Raw genomic sequence first — 21762 nt, forward strand, 5'->3', positions numbered from 1 at the left:
ACGGGACCATTGTACTCCACCTCCACTCTTCAGGCATTCTATTAGTCTTGAATATAACACTAAACAATGCAGTAAGCCATTCCAAGCCTGCTCTACCCACACACCTCCACAGTTCAACCGGAATTTCGTCTGGCCCGGTAGCTCTGCCCCTTCTCATCTTACGCATTGCCTCCATGACTTCATCGATCTCAATGTCCCTACAATTACTTAATTCATGGTGACTGTCGGCATTCCTCGATTCCCCAAGTATAATATCCTGATCCCCTTCTTCACTTAGAAGTTTATGAAAGTAGGTCTGCCACCTCCTCTTAATCTGGTCATCTCCCATCAAAACTTTGTCGTCATCATCTTTTATGCACCTCACTTGGTCCAGATCCCGAGTTGTCCTCTCTCTCGCCTTAGCGAGTCGGAATAACTTCTTCTCCCCACCTTTGTTCCTTAGTTCCTCATACAGACGAGCAAAAGCTGTCGTCTTAGCCTCCGTCACTGCCATCTTCGCCTCCTTCCTAGCTACCTTATACCTTTGACTGTTCTCTCTCTTCTCCTCCTCGTCAGTGCTCCCTACTAACCTTAGGTAAGCCGCCTTCTTTGCTTCCACTTTACCTTGGACAACCACATTCCACCACCAATCTCCTTTGTGTCCACTATAGTGGCCTGTAGATATCCCTAACACCTCTCTCGCCGCCTTTCTTATACAGTCCGCCGTCGTCGACCACATTGTGTTTGCGTCCCCACTACTTCTCCAAGCTCCCATTACCGATAACCTTCCTTCCAACTCTTTAGCTTTATCCTTAGTTAAGGTGCCCCACCTAATCCTGGGGCATCCTTGTACTGACCTCTTCTTCCTCCTTATCCTAATACAAATGTCCATCACCAAAAGCCTATGCTGCGTTGAGAGGGTCTCACCTGGGATAACCTTGCAGTCCTCGCACAACCTTCTGTCGCATCTCCTGAGGAGGAGATAGTCAATCTGAGTCTTCGCCACCGAACTTTGGTAAGTAACCAAATGTTCATCCCGCTTCGTAAAACTCGAGTTTGCAATGACTAGATCGAAAGCCTTGGCAAAGTCCAACAGCGCAATGCCCCCTCCGTTCCGCTCTCCGAAACCAAATCCGCCATGCACCTCAGTGTACCCACCTGCAGATAACCCAATATGACCATTGAAATCTCCTCCTATGAATAACCTCTCGGAAGGCGGTATACTACGAACAATCTCATCCAACCCCTCCCAAAATTGCCTTTTAATATCCTCATCCAAGCCTGCTTGTGGTGCGTACGCGCTAACAACATTTAAAGTACCCTCACCCACCACCAACTTAATAATCATTAGCCTATCATTCACCCGTCTGACCTCTACCACGGACTCCCTAAGATGGCTATCTACCAGGATACCCACTCCATTTTTACCCCTCAGGACACCAGAGTACCACAACTTATACCCATCCACGTTTCTCGCCCTCGATCCGACTCACCTAGTCTCCTGGACACACGCTATATTAATCTTCCTCTTCTACAGGATTTTCGCCAACTCTATGGATTTACTCGTTAGTGAACCTATGTTCCATGACCCGATTCTCAACCTATAGGCTCCATTTACCCCTCTACCTCCCCTGCTACCCGACCCACCCCCTGAACCCCGCCCCACACTCTGCCCCACCCGAGGACATGCCCTTATTCTATCATCCCAGACTGCAGCCACTACACCTACAACAATCTAGAGAAGACTCGCTAGTGCACAACGTACACAAATCAAACTAGAAGGAAACACGTGGTAACTAGTATCCTAGTTGAAAGGTTTAACTATTGCGAAGTAAAGTAACAGTAATTTAGCTAACACCAAAAGGGAAACAGTAAAACAGGAGGTACCAACTCCCGATAACAAAACCTGTGGCTGATTTGTTGTGCTCGATGTAGTTGTACGCTCCCACCCACTTCCTACCACCCTTGCTGACACTCGCCCAGGTTGCTCTCCTTTGCCAGTGCTCGTGCGCCCAACTTGTCTCCAATACTCCGAGAATTACACCAAATAATTATGCTGCATAGATACTGTCAGGGTATTATGCGGAAGACTTACAGCTAAAATCAGTTTCTCACGGAGTGCTTTTTGCTCGGAGATTTTTTCGCTATAGAAATCACCAACTGCCGAGCTCGTGGGTTGAATAAGACGAGTTGAGCAGATAGTCTGAATGTTAGCAAAACGGACACAGATCTTCTGGAGATCTCTCACCGGACGACTGGATCTAACTGTAATAGGTTTAGCGGAAATTGTTGAAGATTGAGAAGTCAAATTCCTTATAAGATGGAGAGCACCCAGATGCTTAATTTGAAAGCTGCCGGCCGCCGACCTTAAGTCTTAGTTAATCCAACAGAGTGACAGCAACAGATTTTTCCAATAGCTCAGTTTGCGAAGTGCCAAATTAATAAGAAATCCAGAGAACAAAATTAAAAAGAGATTAATTAAAATGTAGAAAAAAAACAAGAATTAACAAGTAATAATTAGTTGTCATTCCATAGTGCATTCCCAGCTAATCAATCTGGTAAAACTTTTTCATTTGGTGCAGCTAGAGTCCAAAACCACTAGATGAAATTTTGATAAAAGTCATTCAATGGGTTACCTACTGCCTACATCATGAAAATCTGTTGCTTTTCAATTAGCGAAGAACCAAGTTTATCATGCAAGGACGAAGCACATTGATGTTCGGTATCATTTCGTACGAGAAATCATAGAAGAAGGTGGAGTCACGGTGAAGAAAATTCATACTACAGAGAATCCTGCTGATATGCTGACAAAGGTGGTGACTGCGGTCAAGTTTCAACATTGTTTGGATTTGATCAACATTGTTGAACACTGAAGATTGAAGATGAAGACACAACCAAAATTTGTTATTGAGAGAGAATTGAAAATGTGGAATTTTGCCAAGGTGGAGATTTGTTGAAGTTTGGCAAAATGCCAAAGTCCCACATTGGTTGGGAGTTAAGTTTGGAGGGGATTTTTCCCCTATAAAAGAAGGCCTAATGTTTAGGATTGAGACACACCTCTCATTTGCCTTCTCATCTGTTTAAGGCATTTGTATCTTCTCTCTTTAGTATTATTTCACTTGTATTTTTGGAGTGGAATAAAATATTGGTTGTGTCCGAGGAGTAGGCAAAATTAGCCGAACCTCGTAAATTCTGGTGTTTCCTTTATTGTTGTTTTATTGTCTTATTTATTATTTGGTGGCTGTCATAATTTTTGGTATAGTAGTTGTGACTTATTCACACTATATACATTTGGCTTCCGCAACAATTGGTATCAGAGCCAAGGTACTGTCTAAGTATGCTCTGTGGTTGCAGCATAGTCTGATCTTCCACATCAGAAAAGATTTATCTTGGTAACTGAGTCAAGGTTCTGTCTGAGTATGCTCTGTAGTTGCAGCTTAGTCTGATCTTCTACATCAGAAAGGAAATAATCTTGATTTGTGTCGTCAGCTATTAAATAATATTTGTGTCAAATATGGGGGACAATAAACAAGAAGAATCTACATCAAGTGTCAACAATACGTCATCATTGGCATCTTCGCTTATGACAAGAATTGTGTCAAATGCGAAATTTGCGGTAGAAATTTTTGACGGGTCCGGACATTTTGGGATGTGGCAAGGCGAGGTTCTAGATGTCCTTTTTCAACAAGGGCTAGATCTGGCCATTGAAGAAAAGAAACCAGATGTTATTGGAGAAGAAGATTGGAGAATTATCAACCGTGTTGCTTGCGGTACCATTCGATCCTACCTTGCTAGAGAGTAGAAATATCCATACACAAAGGAAACTTCTGCAAGTAAATTATGGAAAGCACTGGAGGATAAATTTTTGAAGAAAAACAGTCAAAATAAATTGTACATGAAGAAGAGACTGTTTCACTTCACCTATGTTCCTGGTACCACGATGAATGAACATATCACCAGTTTCAATAAGTTGGTCACAGATTTGCAAAATATGGATACAACTTATGATGATGGTGACTTGGCCTTAATGTTGTTGGCGTCACTTCCTGATGAGTACGAGCACCTTGAAACTACTCTACTCCATGGAAATGACGAAATTTCTCTCAGAGAAGTTTGTTCAGCTTTGTACAGCTATGAACAAAGAAAGCGAGAAAAACAGAAGGGCGGAGAAGGAGAAGCACTGTTTGTGAGGGGTCATCCTCAAAATCAAACGAGGACAAAGAAGGGAAGATCCAAGTCAAGATCCAGACCCAGCAAAGATGAATGTGCCTTTTGTCGAGAAAAAGGGCACTGGAAGAAAGACTGTCCGAAGTTGAAGAATAAGGCCAAACATAACAATGGAAAGGCTATTATGGATTCAAATGTAGCTGATTGTGATGATTCAGACTTCTCATTAGTTACAACAGAGTCATCAACATCATCAGACATATGGTTGATGGACTCGGCTTGTAGCTATCATATGTGTCCCAACAGGGACTGGTTCGTGGAATTTCAAGAAGGAGAATATGGAGTCATCCACACAGCGGATAACAGCCCTCTTACCTCATATGGCATTGGTTCAATACGATTAAGGAACCATGATGGAATGATCAGAACATTGATAGATGTTCGATATGTACCGGATTTGAAGAAGAATCTCATCTCTGTGGGAGCCCTAGAATCAAAAGGGTTCAAAATCATTGCAGAAAATGGAGTGATGAGAGTATGCTCCGGTGCACTAGTGGTAATGAAGGCTAATCGGAAGAATAATAATATGTACCGCTATCGTGGCAGTACAGTTATTGGGACAGCGACAGTAACATCCAGTGACGACAAAGAGGCAGAAGCAACCAAGCTATGGCACATGCGCTTGGGACATGCTGGAGGAAAATCCTTGAAAACTCTATCAGATCAAGGATTGTTAAAAGGAGTAAAGGCTTGCAACTTGGAGTTTTGTGAGCATTGTGTTAAAGGGAAACAGACAAGGGTTAAATTTGGTACAACGATCCATAATACTAAAGGCATTTTGGATTATGTACACTCTGATGTTTGGGGTCCTTCCAAAACACCTTCATTGGGTGGGAAGCACTATTTTGTAACCTTTGTTGATGATTTTTCCCGAAGAGTATGGGTGTATACAATGAAGAGCAAAGATGAAGTGTTGGGAATTTTTCTCAAATGGAAGATGATGGTGGAGAATCAGACAGGCAGGAGAATCAAGTGTATTCGCACAGACAATGGAGGTGAATACAAAAATGATCATTTCAATAAGGTCTGTGAAAATGATGGCATCATCCGACACTTCACTGTTAGACATACACCACAACAGAATGGAGTGGCAGAACGTATGAACCGGACCTTGCTGGAGAAGGTACGGTGTATGTTGTCCAATGCTGGCTTGGGCAAAGAATTTTGGGCTGAGGCAATTACATATGCATGCCACCTCATTAATCGTCTACCATCTGCTGCTATTGATGGCAAAACACCATTTGAAAAATGGTACGGAAAACCTGCTGTAGATTATAACTCTTTGCACGTGTTTGGCTCAACTGCATATTATCATGTGACGGAGTCAAAATTGGATCCAAGGGCAAAGAAGGCTATTTTTATGGGAATTACTTCTGGAGTCAAAGGATATCGCTTATGGTGTCCTATGACAAAGAAAGTAATGTTCAGCAGAGATGTTACCTTTGATGAATTTGCTATGGTAAATAAGGTAACAGAAGATACCAAACAAAATGAAGGTGCTTCTAAGCAGGTGGAGTTTGAGGGAAAATTTATTTTTCCTACACAAGAAGCAGAGGAGGAAACAAATGAAGATTACCCTCTGGAAGGAGAGCCAGTAGAGGAGATTCCAACTCAGGAATCTCAACAACAACTTGAATCAATAGCAACCAGCAGGCCAAAAAGAACAATAACGAAACCTGTTCGTCTCATAGAGACGGTTGCTTGTGCAACCTCAATTGTAGCTGATGATGTTCCTACTACTTACAAAGACGCTGTCCAAAGTTCAGAAGAAGATAAGTGGAGGATTGCCATGAATGATGAAATACAGTCCCTTCATCAGAATCATACATGGAGATTGGCCAATCTCCCGAAGGGAAAGAAAGCAATTGGGTGCAAATGGGTATTTGCAAAGAAAGAAGGATTTCCTAACCAATTAGATGTTCGCTACAAAGCAAGATTGGTGGCCAAAGGATATGCTCAAAAGGAGGGAATTGATTACAATGAAGTGTTTTCTCCAGTTGTAAAACATTCCTCCATTAGAATTATGTTGGCTTTGGTAGCACAATTGGATTTGGAACTAGTTCAGATGGATGTAAAAACTGCGTTTTTACATGGAAACTTGGAGGAGGAAATCTACATGACTCAGCCAGAAGGATTCAAAGTTGTTGGAAAAGAAAATATGGTGTGCAAACTTGAAAAATCGTTGTACGGATTGAAACAATCTTCTAGACAATGGTACAAGCGATTTGACGAGTTTATGTTGCGGCAAGGGTACAAGAGAAGCAAATACGATCATTGTGTGTATTTGCACAAGCTTAAAGATGGTTCCTTTGTATATCTTCTCCTATATGTTGATGATATGTTGATAGCTTCCAAGAATTTGGAAGAAATTGATAAGTTGAAGATTCAACTGAAGAAGGAGTTCGAGATGAAGGATTTGGGTGAGGCAAAGAAAATTCTTGGCATGGAGATAATTAGAGATAGACGTTCAAAGAAACTCTGTTTATCTCAAAAGGAATATTTGAAGAGAGTACTTCAACGTTTTGGCATAGATGACAAGACTAAGCCAGTTAGTACTCCACTTGCTTCCCATTTTAAGCTAAGTACTACTATGTCGCCAATGGATGAAGCTGAACGAGAGTATATGTCAAAGGTACCATACGCAAATGTTGTTGGTAGCTTGATGTATGCAATGGTTTGCACAAGGCCTGACATTTCACAAGCTGTTGGAGTTATTAGCAGATATATGCACAATCCAGGGAAGGAGCATTGGCAAGCTGTGAAGTGGATTCTACGGTATATTCATAATACTGTAGATGTCGGGTTAGTTTTTGAGCAGGAAGACAATCAGTCTGTAGTTGGATATTGTGACTCAGATTTTGCGGGTGATATGGACAAACGAAGATCAACTACTGGTTATGTGTTTACTTTTGCAAAGGCACCAGTTAGTTGGAAGTCTACTTTGCAGTCAACAGTTGCTTTGTCTACAACAGAGGCAGAGTACATGGCTATTACAGATGCTGTGAAAGAGGCAATTTGGCTTCAAGGATTGCTAAAGGAGCTTGGTGTTGAACAAAAAGGTATCACAATTTTTTGTGATAGTCAAAGTGCTATTCAATTAGCGAAGAACCAAGTTTATCATGCAAGGACGAAGCACATTGATGTTCGGTATCATTTCGTACGAGAAATCATAGAAGAAGGTGGAGTCACGGTGAAGAAAATTCATACTACAGAGAATCCTGCTGATATGCTGACAAAGGTGGTGACTGCGGTCAAGTTTCAACATTGTTTGGATTTGATCAACATTGTTGAACACTGAAGATTGAAGATGAAGACACAACCAAAATTTGTTATTGAGAGAGAATTGAAAATGTGGAATTTTGCCAAGGTGGAGATTTGTTGAAGTTTGGCAAAATGCCAAAGTCCCACATTGGTTGGGAGTTAAGTTTGGAAGGGATTTTTCCCCTATAAAAGAAGGCCTAATGTTTAGGATTGAAACACACCTCTCATTTGCCTTCTCATCTGTTTAAGGCATTTGTATCTTCTCTCTTTAGTATTATTTCACTTGTATTTTTGGAGTGGAATAAAATATTGGTTGTGTCCGAGGAGTAGGCAAAATTAGCCGAACCTCGTAAATTCTAGTGTTTCCTTTATTGTTGTTTTATTGTCTTATTTATTATTTGGTGGCTGTCATAATTTTTGGTATAGTAGTTGTGACTTATTCACACTATATACATTTGGCTTCCGCAACACCTACTACCTCATACCCACATACGTATCATGGAGCTCTGTGTGCCAATGTTTAAACAATAGAAAAATTCACCTAACAATTTAATTTCTTCAAACCAAATTTCATAACACCAAAAAATAAAACTAACCTTATATATAACTGATAATTGAAAAATATGCCACAGATTCGATTCAAAAGTAATCGAAATTTAACCACTATTTCATGTAAAGATATAACTTAAACAATAACACTCTTAAAAATTCGAAAACATTCCAACATAGTATGCTGGAGTTTAGATTTTTTACATATGAGATTCTAGCATAATATGCTAGAGTTCCAACATAATATGCTGGAATTTTATACACAGGAGCTCCATAATTCAGTATATGATGTTGTAACGTTCCGCGTTTTAGCTAAAGTAGTAACAATTTTTCAATGACTTTGTAAACGTTAAATATTTTTCGATTACCGGTCCGAAAACTGGCTAATCCATGCTATTTTCACAAGTGAACCTGCTTGTTAGCTTGCATTACGTGGCCCAATCTGAGTTGTCCAATGCCCCAAAAGAAAGGAGTGACTGGCTAAAACTCATCACTCACGTGCATGCAGTGAGTTGCACAAAATGCATGAGAGAGAAAGAGAAAATAAGATAGAGAAGAGGGAGAAAGAGAGAGAGGGGGAGAGGGCCCCAAAATTTCCTGACAAAGCTGATCATGATATACCAGCAAGAGAAATAGAAAAGAAATCAGCATAATCTAGCCAACCAAAGAAGAAAATGAAAGCTACACATACAAGAAAAAGAAGTGTGCAAGGGAACATGGTTAAAAGTCTCCCTTCTAACACCACCTTTTCCTCTTAACTCTTTTAATCATCTAAGCCGCTCGCGTCCCTTCCCCCTCTCTCTCTCTCTCTACATCTTCATATGTAAAGGTGTGTGTCTGCCTCACTCCATACGCTTAATTGAGCACCTCTATGTTTCAAATGCTCAGTGGATGAACCAGTAAAAAATCATGTATGAAATTTAAGTAGCATATAGACTGCTAATGAGTTGATATGCAAAGTTATCAACCATCCATTTCCCTTTTTCCTAATCGTATTTCTGTAGTTTTCAGATTCATTTTTCCGCCCAGAAATTTCAGGTCCTTTAGTTGCTAGCTCAATCATGTATAGTTTTCCGTATTTTTTCAGGATACAGTAAATTTAGATGGAAGCAGCTGCTCTTTTCAAAGTTGTTGAAGCAGTAAGCTTTTGAGATCTTGGGAGTGGACTTGACTACCTCTGTTAGCTTCACAATGCCAGTTCCTCTTGCCCCATATCCTACACCACCAACGCCATTTACACCGCCCGCTAACGGTACAATATTTTCCATTCACCTATTTCTGCTTGCTAATAATAATAATAAGACAAATAAGAAGGATAATATTGATGGTTGTAGTTGGAAGATCAAGAGTTCTTATCTAAATCTCCAACTCTAGAATCCAAATCTAAGTTTAATTTAGCATTTCTAGATGAAGTGTATTTATTAAATAGACCAAAATCAATTAACGTCATGGGCACCAATACTTTCTTGACTAGTAACTTGTTAATTGCTTAATAATTCTGAATTCAACTTCAACTTTCTGATGAATCAGTCTTACAGTTCAGGAAAAGTGACCACTTTATAATAATGCGAGACCTGTTTGACTGTAGAATATGGTGACTGACAGGTACACAGAGCCAGCTCGTGTGCTCTGGATGTAGAAATCTTTTACTCTATCCAGTTGGAGCAACATCTGTCTGCTGTGCAGTTTGCAATGCAGTCACAGCAGTACCACCTCCTGGTACATGTTCATTGATTGAACATTCATTTAAATCTTTAAGCTCCTAAAGTCCATTTACATGGTATGAACCTTAAACAGGCACTGAGATGGCTCAGTTGGTTTGCGGAGGCTGCCACACATTACTAATGTACATTCGTGGAGCAACAAGCGTGCAGTGTTCTTGTTGTCACACAGTCAATTTAGCTATGGAAGGTAAAATGATTCTCCAGCTTTTTGAAATATATTCCATATATTACATATCCTTGCTAGTACAAGTAAGAATAAAATGGTATTGTCACAGCAAATCAGGTAGCACATGTGAATTGTGGCAACTGCCGCATGCTGTTGATGTACCAATATGGGGCACGATCAGTGAAATGTGCAGTGTGCAATTTTGTGACAGCGGTAGGGGCAAGTATAAAATTCTCTTTAGCATTAAGTCTTTAAGCTTTTATGCTGCAGCCAATGATGAACTAGTATTCTGACACTACCAAAATTCTGCAATTCAAAGCCTAATTACCAGGATTTAATCCTTCTACAACAGGAACAACCTCATTGTTCATCTCGGAAACATGGGACAGAAGATACTGAAATGTAACATAAAAGGAGGGGGAATTTCTAATCAAGCACCTTATATAACTAACCTTTTCAAAATAGAACACCAACTAGGACCTGCATATAGATTTTAAAGCTTACAAAAACAACCAAAGGAATTAAATGTAACCTGTTAAGCTTGTTTCACAAGAGCAGGACTTGACGACCAAACAATTTATTTAAAAAAAAAAAACATACCCTGTATTTTCTTTATGGAAGAATCATATACCGAAGTTTAACACAAAAACTAAATAATGAGCCTGAGCACCTTTAGGCCTTCCAAGAAAAGAGGCACCACATTTTCATTTTCTTTGCTCCGTTTTCTTGAATATTCAGAATAACTTATGACTAAGCTTCAATGGAGCCACTACAAACATGTATATACATGTTACTCCAACTTTTGTGGACCACATTTCTAACTGGCAATTCTGAAGCAGTTTAGTAGTTTGCAATAAATATCTCTAATTTGGCACATCTTATAAAGGTCTAGAAATGTAATTAAAAAAATCTGAAATGTCTGCAAAAAGTTCCTGAAGTTTAAATCTAGGCAATATTTCTTTTCTCAAGCAGTTTTTTTTTTGTTGATTTCCATTAATCCTGCATTGTCAAGTATAACCTGATCCTCGGAAGGAAGTGTTTCCTTTTCTCTTCTTCTCCCTAAAAACAATTACAGAAATAGTATTAGTAATAGTCTTGGCAGCAATAGTGGTGATGGTAGCAATGTGCATATGTACTGTTTCTTACCCTTACGACAGGTCATGTCTGTTCAACTATAAAAGATTAACTACTCCATGGTATTACGTCCATTACGTCCACTCCCAGATTCGTTAGGACTAGATATATGAATCCTCTGTGTTCATGTGGCTCTACAATATTATTCCACTCTATCCAAAATTTCAGTGTGATGGAATTTAATAAACCTATCAGTACAAGTAGCAATGAAACCAGTAATAATTTACTTCCACAAATTTCTTCTATCGGACTGTAGTGTTCTTGTAGATGTACAGTCAGTAATTATTACAGTTACAATCAATGTATGAATATACAAAAAAGTTCTACGGCCTTTAAAGCATTCCTTAAGTTTTTAAATTTTATTTGGCAAAGTGTTCGCTGGATAATACAGGTTTCAACGAGCACAACTGAGCAAAAGCTTAACAGCTAATTTGAAAGCAGCTGAGCAAGTACTACAAACTTCTATGACTGAAGTTGTGTTATGTCTCAGCACAATTGCAACTACCATCCACCAGAGGAAATTTCTACTTACTACAAGTATAGAGCTACTATAGAGCTATATTTCCCTCGCGTATCTGTAATATGAATAAGCAGTTTTGCAGGTTGGGCCTACAAAAGGTTTGTATATAATGGTATTGCGTTTGTAAGTCTAGTTAAAAAATCCTGGAAAGTAAAGCCTCCTTTTCACCTACCATCATATCATTTTGATTTTGGGAGGCCTTAAATACAATTTCAAAATGTCTCAATTGAAATAATTTCAAATTGATGCAAAAAAAGCATCCAGATGAAAGTCATCTTATGACTGTCAAATGAACTTTCTGGACTAGATTCATATCTACCATAAAAAAGAAACAAAGGGAAGATATCAACATTTCATTGATCAGTTTTGATCAAGAAATTAAAAATGAGTGTTTAAGATATGACTATTGAATTGCAAGAGCTGAATGTCAACATCAGACATCTTAGTTTAAACAGAAGAAGATCAATGCCTCCACCGTACTACAAAAAGAGTTGCTGAGGGCTAAAGGAGGTTCAGTACTTTCAATTAGATAGGCAATCCAGCCTGGTTTCCCTCTGCCACTGGTTCCTTTGCTAGAACCCACAGAAACAGAGAGGAGGTATATCTCAAGTTTCATCACCCCATGAACTAAGCACAAAATTAATGAGAAAATAATTTAAGAAGTCACTTCAATATACACATGTTTTCAGAAATTACCCACTTCAACCACATCATTTAGTTGCTTGTATGAGTTGTCTCCCGTCATATCTGTAACCACAAGCTTTCATTACTTTCTTGTTAGCCTATGATGCCCTTCTTTTCCCATAATTTCGGATAACATTCACTAATAATGAAATCTTCCCTGATATTACCAGAAAAACCATTGCCGAGATTCCGAAGTAAATGTTGCACCCAGCTATTGTGACCACATGCAACTGACACCAACATCGAGTCACATTCATTTCCTTCCACAAACCATTTAATTGAGGGAGCCACAAAGTTAAGCTGTTAGAAATTTGAACTAGTCACACCGCTAGACAAACCAAATAGGAACTCAACATCCTAACTAGTGCTACTTTTAGCAGTCTGCAAAGATTTTATGACTTTAAGTTTAAATCATACCTTTTGGAATCAGAATGCAGTAAGAAACCTCTTCATGAGGAACATTATGGGAGTCCATATCTATTTTCTTTTCTTAATAACTATAACCACAGACAATATAAGGACATGACCAGCCCTGCTAAAAAATTAATCGTGCCATTCAAGAAACTAGCTAACATGGTGTGTAGCCTATGGATGTATATCAACACCCAGTCTTTGTCCAAATGAAGATATAAATTTAAAATATCTACTAATACATGATTTCCACATCAATGAGAACTTCAGGACAATTTAGATGAAAATGTTGTGCTTGATTTTCCAGCACATGATAAGACAACAGGAAAACCTTAATTTGTCCATAATATGATCCTTTCACATGGGTGATCTGGGCATTTTGAGCTCTCAAAGCTACACCTTTGATTTTAAAAGAGAATCAAACTAAACAAAATATACCTTTTCATCAAAAATTAAAATGATATCTTCACATAGCATGGAACTGAAATGGTCTGTAGAGGGTTCTTCCGTTTGCCCCCTAAGAGATAATCCCTGTATAGGCTACGTACTCGGCCCTTTTCTGAATGAGCAAAGACTAGAGTCAGCACTTCATCATGACAGATGTTCCAGCTGTTAAGTTTTTTGCGATTATGTACTTCGCGAAGTTGTCACCATCTTATCTAATGATGACTAATGGCTCAACTTGTCGATGCAATATAGGGCATATGCAGGTTCAGGTTACATACTTCTTTTTTTTATAAGATAAACTTTATTAAATAAAATGTGAGTGAAAAAAAATAAAAAATAAAAAAGTCCATACCAAGAAGGTAGTGATAGGCAGAAAATGTATACAAAAAGAAGTTGGATATTCCTTCACTAATTATCTAGAACATCTATGAGAATTTATTATATGCATTTACGTCATATCCCATCTCTTTCCTGTTTACCATTCTTATTCCTTTTGGACAAAAGGATATGCGTTTAGTAGATACGGGTGCCTTCCTAGGTTTTCTCCCTTGACAATTGCAAGAGTTTTAAGAAGAAAGAATAAATATCTTAAGATAGTTTACTATCTCAATCTGCCAAATCGAAAAAAAGATTATATACAGTGGAACGAGATACTGCAATAATTTCTTCATCTAATATATCAAGATAGTATAAGTGTTTTTCTTAATGACCGAGAAATCCTCGAGGGCAAGTGGCACTCGGTTCGAAACCCCACAATGGGTCTTTCCTTTTCGGGATGGCCTGCAAGTTTGGGTTATAATTTTACATCTTGCAACAGTAAGGATGTTAGCTGAACAACCTAAAATATTTCAGCCTTGAATGCATGCAGTGGTGCGACGACCATTTTCATTACTTTTTAAGGAGAATGACTGTGTCACTACATGTTCACTTAAATTTCATAAAGGAGGACTCCACTATCAAATCTGTTTTTGGACTTCACCAAACGTGGTATCCAATACCCTGGTTAAGCTTAATTTTCTGGTGATAGTATAGGCTAATTTCATTTAATGCTTCAGATCAAATGTTATTAGGCAACACAGTATTCGGAAGAAAAGATAAGTCCTTTGCTCTGCATCAGAAATAACCTTTTTTTAATTATTATATTTGCATAATCTATGTTCCATTCACATGGGTGGTAATAAGTCTGATTCAAGAAGTTTGTTTTGCCGGTCAAACCACCAAAGGGAAGAACATGGGACCTCTGGAGTAAGACAATCTCATAATTTTAAAAGTTTTCCTCCATTAGTTGACCAGAGTTAGGTGCTCAACAATGGCTCAATAATTAGAAAGTACTCTAATTCATTCCGAAGAAAGTGCACCTCATACAGATGTCATCTTCAAAACTTCAAATACATTAAGGGCATAACAAGATGTCATTAAGCAGGCTCCTATCTGACAAGGAAGAGAACATTAATTTTTATTCATTATACTAACGGTACAAGAGCACGGCCAACCCAATGAGGAAAAGGCAATGGAGAGCATATTACCCCAGATATACAACGAGAGGTAAGAAAATTACACATTTGTTTTTGACTTCACATTCTCTAAACTCTTGACAGGTTATTCATCTCCCATTGCTAATTCCAATGCATAATCATCTCTCTCCTGCAACAGGGAAAAGTAAACCTTAGGAACTTAGAGCAACTTGTATTACTTGTCCTTTCTTACATCATCAGTATCCCCTCTCGACTGCTTTCTTACATTAATAGGAAATTACAGAAACGTAGAACTTACAATAGGTCCTCGAAAAAAATATCACCCAAATTGAAGCCAATATACCTGAATATACCACATGATGTCAGGTCCGTGGTAGCATAATAGATCAAAACTACACAATTGATCATTTGGCTAAAACTTCAGAGGGGAGTTCTGAAAATAGCTGTCAGTACCTTTACTGTAAACCCCACCATTTCAACTACAAAAATATCAGCAAAGCTTCATGCTCTACTGATATAATTTTCTATCGAGGTAAAGTTTCCATGAAAATACTACATGTAATAAGCTAAAATCTCTAAAATGTTCAAAGAGGAAAACATGAATTCCATCTGGTTACTGGGAATACAATACTCGTAACTTTAGTGTCTCGCGGAAAATAAAGCAGTCAGAAAGGTTAATACATCTATTGAAATATGAAAAGTTTGTTGCAGGCTCATCTGAACATCACATCTCGCAAAGAACGTATGCCAGAGCAACACACTATAGAAGAAACTGGAAGGCCAAAGAACAAACATGTTGCTGCCTTTTTTGCTTAGCCCTGTTCGAACAGAGTCACAAATCTGCTTCTTGTCTAGTCCTCTAAGAGATCAATTTTTTCTTTCTAGCCATTCGTTTAGAAAATGAATACACTATAAACTGAGCAGTTAATCGCAGTCATTTGGCGCTCTTAACTAGCCTTGCATCTGCTGCATTTTTTGCATAAATTGAGGCTATAGATTTTTGGTCAGGCTTGATGTGACAAATGCACGGGCTGAGTGGGAATGGCATGAGTTAAAACCAAAACACCTCATTGTTAGTTCTCATAATAAAAAGCCCCACCGTTAATAGGCTAAAAGTAGGTTGGGCTAAAGGGTCCAGGTAATTCATTATTGTTATTTAAGCACTCATTAATTCATTTTTGCTAATCTCATAGAGCAACAATTTCTCTATATTTTGTTTTCTTTTTTGAAAAAGCTTCTTATCAAAGGAACCACATGCATCCTGCTTCTACAAAAGGGAGGGTAACTGTCTTTTATAGAAAGTGAGAAAGGAAGAAGTTTAGAGGAGTAAAGAATGTGTATTGCACATAACTCTTTCAGGTAGTGTGTCAGCTGCATGGATATGGCAAGTATTATTGCTGATGATTCAAAGGAAAACTTTGGCATTAGGCATGCGCCTAAGATGAAAAACATGGTGTGCCCTTTGGTTTCAATCTAAGTTGCTCCGACGGCATTTAGATGCCGCACTCATGTGACACGACACTAGTATGGGTGTGGGTATGGGATCTATACGGGATGTGGTCAAACAATTTTGGGCACTTTAACCATGACACTGGGTTTGTTGTTGTTGTTGTTGTTGACCATGACAGACGGAAAAATTCGAAACGAGATACAATTGATTCGATATCAAAACCGAAACTAGGGTAAATTTGAAGAAAATAACATATCTTATTTAGGAAATCAATTCTATACTTATCTACAACTTGAGAATAAAAAAAAAAATCCATACTTTACAAGTTATACGTTAGTATTCCACAAAATTTCTCATAATTTAAAGATATTTTTATATTTTTTATTTTTTGAATTATTTTTAGTCTGATCCTGGCACTCGCATCCGTACTAGGAACCGTATCCCCGAATTTTAGAATTTATATCTCGAAGGATCCGACCTCTAAATCCGCACCCGTATCGGATACCCGCAACCATGTCCGAGCAACTTAAGTTTCAATTGCTTAAGGGCATGAAGTTGAAAAGACAGAAAAACATAAGAAGAAAATTGGGACATCGTCAGTAAGTATCCAGAGAGGGTCATCAACTGTTGATTCCTAACAAAGGTATGAATCTAGTATGCAGCCATATATTTTGTACCCATGCTTCATAGGCCAAACTGAACCTATAAAAGGTGGACGTCAAATGATTATTTAGATGGTAATGATTGGTCAAATAGATTTGCTCTTTATTGCCACCCAAAGCCAAACTTTTGCAATTCCAAGTGGTTAATTACCTCAGCTTCATCCTGTGTTTCAACTTCAAGGTCAGATAACGGAAATCCCACACAAAGAAGTGCATAACCCTACAAATCAAAGCATATTCGATTAATCCTGGTAAAAAGGTAGAAGAAGACAGGTAAAATGAAGACCGTCACTTCGCTTATATCTAGTTCAAGATACAGGTAAAAAGCCAGGACTTCTTTCAGGTATTAGCAACGCGGACCTCTGCGAAGAGCCGAAGACCCTGTACCTCATCTGTTAACCTTAACTAATAGGTCTCAATCATTGAGATCCGAGCCTGTATTTTTGGCTCATAGGATTTGACAGGCTAATGGCTACCATCAAATCTCTTATATAAGTCTAATGAAAGAAGAATTAATGATAAGACCAGTTTTTTTTTTTTTTTGAGAAAATAGGGAGTTGAGCATGGAAGGTACATCTCCAAGTCATGGCCAAATAGTTGCAAAGAGGGATTATTAACGAACTGATGAAACATTTCGTCAGTCATCTTGTCATTGAGTACCACATGAAAACAGTGGAGTTACTAGCTTGAGCTGGAAGTTTATGAATTCCATCTTCCAAAACCTCGAGGAACAACATCTCTTTATTGTTTTGTGGACAAATAACGTGCAGATGAAGTTCACATGCTTCATCCGTCTTGACTCTTGAGACCAAGAAATTCCTAGTTACATCACATATATGATTTTTTAAATAAGGAAAATGAATTGCATCACATGTATGATGTCACGAGGAATTTCAAAACATTCAAAAACCTTTTGGAATAAAAGCTCGTCATTGTTTCATGGACAAATAACATGCAGACAAGGTTGGCATGCTTTATCAGTCTCGAGACCAAAAAATTCCTTGTCACATCACATAAATATCATTTCTTTTTTGATAAGTTACATCAAATATATTAGCATAAAAAAGAGAGAAAAATTACATTTAAGGTTTAACAAAGGAGAAACAATCAAAATTACCGAGACTCGACAGTCAAACAGTAAAAGCGAATAAGAATTGCATCCACAGAAGCTCAACGTGATTTAAAGTACCTTAGACTTCAACTCTGCAGAAATCCCCAGTGCCTCCGGTTGTCTAAGTTCCCCTGATTTTACACGAACAGCACAGCTCGTACAACATCCTTCAACATATTGGATTGTTAAATTAGAAAAATGTGATATAACAAGACCATCATACGGAGAAAATCTGATGAAAAAGAGGCTAACGGTTAAAGGTCAAAAGTTACACAACCAAACCCCAATGCATTTGACCCTAGATCAAAGAGAAATGTGCATTTTCTGAGAAACAAACGAAAGAGAACCTTAAGGTTAAAACTGTTGGGATATATACTATTAAACATGAGTTTGGTTTAGATATAGTATTTATTATGAAATAATTGTTTATTCAGTTTAAATAAAGTTTTAAATAAATCATATATTAGTCTCTGTCCTTTGCTTATATAGTAGATGATTTAGTGTATAAAGTATAGTTTATACACAGAAGATTAAATCATTGGTTCTTATAAATATAAAGTTTGAGTTCACAATCTAATGATGGAATTGGACAAATCATTAGGAATGACTGTAGCACAAGATTAAATATAATTTATCTTAATTATGGAAATGGTTTAATTCCACCATCTTGTGCTAGTACATTTTGTATGTATTGAACGAACCAAGTAGAGATACGTATTTTATACTGACTAATAAAATAAACTCTCTAGCCAATAAATATATTTATACTCTTAATCTTGATATAATTATTATTAGCTGTATATATTATTATTGATTTTATTTATTAAAAGGTGAGATTCTTTCATGGGCCAATATGTCTGGTAAGTTGGAAAATAGTAATGTTCATTGGCGAAATAATAGTTAGTTAATGAAATCCATGTCTCGATTTGAGATTGATGATACACCTTTATGAAAGCTCATATGTTTTCATGTGTAAACCCGGTCTGTGGATTTTGTATCCTACACATGAAATAAGTTAAGCGAAAGTCTAAAAGAAATAATCAATAAATTAAATCGTCAGTAATTTAATTTAATTGATTAGTATCTGAATCTTAACATTGGGAGTTAAATAAGATTTAATGGATGAATTTCGTAATTGAATAAAGAGTGCAATAACAGGTTTTTAGTGGAATAATTCGCAATTAATTATGGTGGATATTAATTTCGTAAATTATAAATTAATTCCATAATTGGAAGCCTTGTTAATTAAATTCTGTGGTCCCTGCTGTGCTAAATAACAGAAAATAAATGAATCATTTTTCTGGTGTAAAGGAAAACCTAACACGTTTTGGAAAAGGGTTTTAACCCTTAAAAGTTGTGCTATAAATACACGTCGGAATTGGCGTTCCATTACATTTAAGTAGTGGGAGAACGTTAATAGACATAATTTGCCTTTATTGAGTGGGAATGATGTTTGAACAGTGAACACTATAGTAAGAAGTCACTAATATTTCAGTGGGAGAATGCTAAAGAAAATCATAGTTCAGTGTATACTATTGGGATAGTTTCGGTAACAGGGTCCCTGAAGAGTTTAATACCAAACTAGATAGTTACGACAAAGCACTACTGGACAAAGATTGCATCAGAAAATAACTTGGCAAGATTCTTTAATAAAACCTTATTTGGTGAAGTCTTTTAATAGTCACGAAAAAGAATGCCTGAGAAAGTTGTAGATGCATGGTTATGAGTCTAAGTGGGAGATTGTTGGGGCATATACTATTAACCATGCATTTGGATATAATATATTCTAATAATTATCATGGTTAAAAGTCTAAGTGGGATTGTTGGGATATATACTATTAAGCATGTGTTTGGTTTAGATATAATATATATTATGAAATAATTGTTTATTCAGTTTTAATAAAGTTTTAAATAGATCATATATTAGTTTGTGCCTTTTGCTTATATAGTAGATGATTTAGTGTATATAGTTTAACTTATATATGGAAGATTAAATCATCGGTTCTTATAAGTATAAAGTTTGAGTTCACAATCTAATGATGGAATTGGACAAACCATCAAGAATGATTGTAGCACAAGATTAAATATAATTTATCTTGATTATGGAAATGGTTTAGTTCCACCTTCTTGTGCTAGTACATTTTGTATGTATTGAACGGACCAAGTAGAGATAAGTATATTATACTGACTAATAAAATAAACCCTCTGGCCGTTAAATATACTTATACTTTTAATCTTGAAATAATTATTATTAGCTGCATTTATTATTATTGTTTTGATTTATTAAAAGGCGAGATTCTAAATTGGACAATAATAATGTACATTGGCGAAGTAATAGTTAGTTGATGGAATCCATGTCTCAGTTTAGAGATTGATGATACACATTTATGAAAGCTTATAAGTTTTCATGTGTAAACCCGACCAATGGATTTTGTATCCGACACATGAAATAAGTTAAGCGAAAGTCTAAGGAAAATAATCAATAAATTAAATCGTCATTAATTTAATTTAATTGATTAGTATCTAAATCTTAACATGGGGAGTTAAATAAGATTTAATGGATGAATTTCGAAATTGAACAAGGAGTCCAATTATGAATTTTTTGTGGAATAATTCGTAATTAATTATGGTGGATATTAGTTTCGAAAATTATAAATTAATTTCATAATTGGAAGCCTTGTTAATTAAGTTATGTGGTCCTTTATGTGCCTAAATAACTGGAAATAAAGGAATCATTTTTCTGGTTTAAAGGAAAACCTAATAGGTTTTGGAAAAGGGTTTTAACTCTTAAAACTTATGATATAAATACAAAAGGTTTCCACCTAGAGAAGAGAGAAATAATGGACGAATTTCAGCCATATTTTCCTAGAAAATTTCGTCCACACGAAATTACTATTTTCGGAAATTATTTGGGTAACACAGTAGAAGATCGTGGAACGTTCGGAGATCGTGATCGTGCGGATGGTGGAGATTTCAACGAGATGATGTGAAATTGAAGGCTCATGTGACTGAAGAATCGTGTTCACGCTTCAAGAGATAACCCGTGAAATCCCGTTTATACTAGTTATCTAGATTACATGTGATTTTGATACTGGAATTATTTCCGCTACTCATAATAATCCATCAAAAACAAACCACAAACAAAGTGCATGGTACTCCTTAGTGGAAATCAAACCCGCTACTTTTAAAGTTAGCAGAGAGAGATAACAGCTTCATTAATAGGTTTAAGCATGGAAAGATCCTGACAAGTCAAATCTTTGTGTAAAAGTTGGTGGAGATCATAGTCTGTTAGTAGTTCAAGCAGTATCATAAAATAGCAGCTTAAATATGCAAGAAGAAATAGACTAACATATAAATGGGGGGGGGGGGGGAATGCTATTGTAAATTATTGGATATGAACCAACACCATACCTGCAAGCGAATGAGAACGCAATGTCCTAAGCCTTTGCTGTATGCAATATATATTGGTCATGCATTCCAATTCAACTCTTCAAGTAACAATTTTAAATATAACGCACGAATTTAGCAGGAAAAAGTTTTTGGAATTAGTAACCCGGGAACGAGGAATTCGTGAACCACGGCACGTGGGCGGTTGAGAACGGTGACTTTATGTGTGGGAATTGAGGGAGAATAGCTGCTACCATTTTGGCCGGCGACGGGAGTTTGAAATTTCGAAGTAGTTTTGTGGCGGCATTTGACGGAATTCAAAGAGAAGTTGATGGAATTGAGAGAAGATAGTCGTCGGAGAAGAGGGGAAATGCAAACGCTACAAGGAGGTTGAGGAAGATCCATTGACCGAAGAAGAGGTTCTGTTGTTTGTGTTTCAGGGGGCAACTGGATAAAGGTCAGAATAATTAACTAATGATCTTCCAGTGTTCACTATTTGAGCCTTTTAGCAAATACTGTCCCTTATTCCAAAGTATGTCTATTTTTGTCCTTTAAATATTGCTCTGGACATCTTT

At 37.3% G+C, this 21762-nt stretch overlaps 1 protein-coding gene and 1 non-coding gene across 9 annotated transcripts; one reads left to right on the forward strand and one right to left on the reverse strand.

Moving 5' to 3' along the window:
* The first annotated feature begins 8595 nt into the window (after nucleotides 1-8595).
* Nucleotides 8596-15784, forward strand: LOC104236337 (protein LOL1). 7 transcript variants are annotated; one of them, XM_070153368.1, is made up of 6 exons: nucleotides 8596-8845; nucleotides 9104-9268; nucleotides 9622-9735; nucleotides 9814-9927; nucleotides 10016-10119; nucleotides 15289-15784. In XM_070153368.1, the coding sequence occupies exons 2-6, from the start codon at nucleotides 9208-9210 to the stop codon at nucleotides 15391-15393; spliced, it is 498 nt and encodes a 165-aa protein (XP_070009469.1). In that variant the 5' UTR covers nucleotides 8596-8845; nucleotides 9104-9207; the 3' UTR covers nucleotides 15394-15784. The 7 variants fall into 7 exon arrangements, with proteins under 7 accessions (XP_070009469.1, XP_070009470.1, XP_070009468.1 ...); XM_070153369.1 differs by having other exon boundaries at nucleotides 8596-8927; nucleotides 9086-9268; nucleotides 15289-15593; XM_070153367.1 differs by having other exon boundaries at nucleotides 8597-8927; nucleotides 15289-15593.
* Nucleotides 14444-17998, reverse strand: LOC104232181 (uncharacterized). Of its 2 annotated transcripts, XR_011401645.1 has the most exons (4): nucleotides 17879-17998; nucleotides 16841-16909; nucleotides 14876-14920; nucleotides 14444-14746 (listed from the first exon to the last, which is right to left on the reverse strand). It is a non-coding gene; the product is annotated as an uncharacterized protein (transcript). The 2 variants fall into 2 exon arrangements; XR_011401644.1 differs by having other exon boundaries at nucleotides 14444-14920.
* Nucleotides 17999-21762: the final 3764 nt, after the last annotated feature.

Source organism: Nicotiana sylvestris, chromosome 8 (assembly GCF_000393655.2).
Source record: "Nicotiana sylvestris chromosome 8, ASM39365v2, whole genome shotgun sequence".
NCBI classification, from domain to species: domain Eukaryota; kingdom Viridiplantae; phylum Streptophyta; class Magnoliopsida; order Solanales; family Solanaceae; genus Nicotiana; species Nicotiana sylvestris.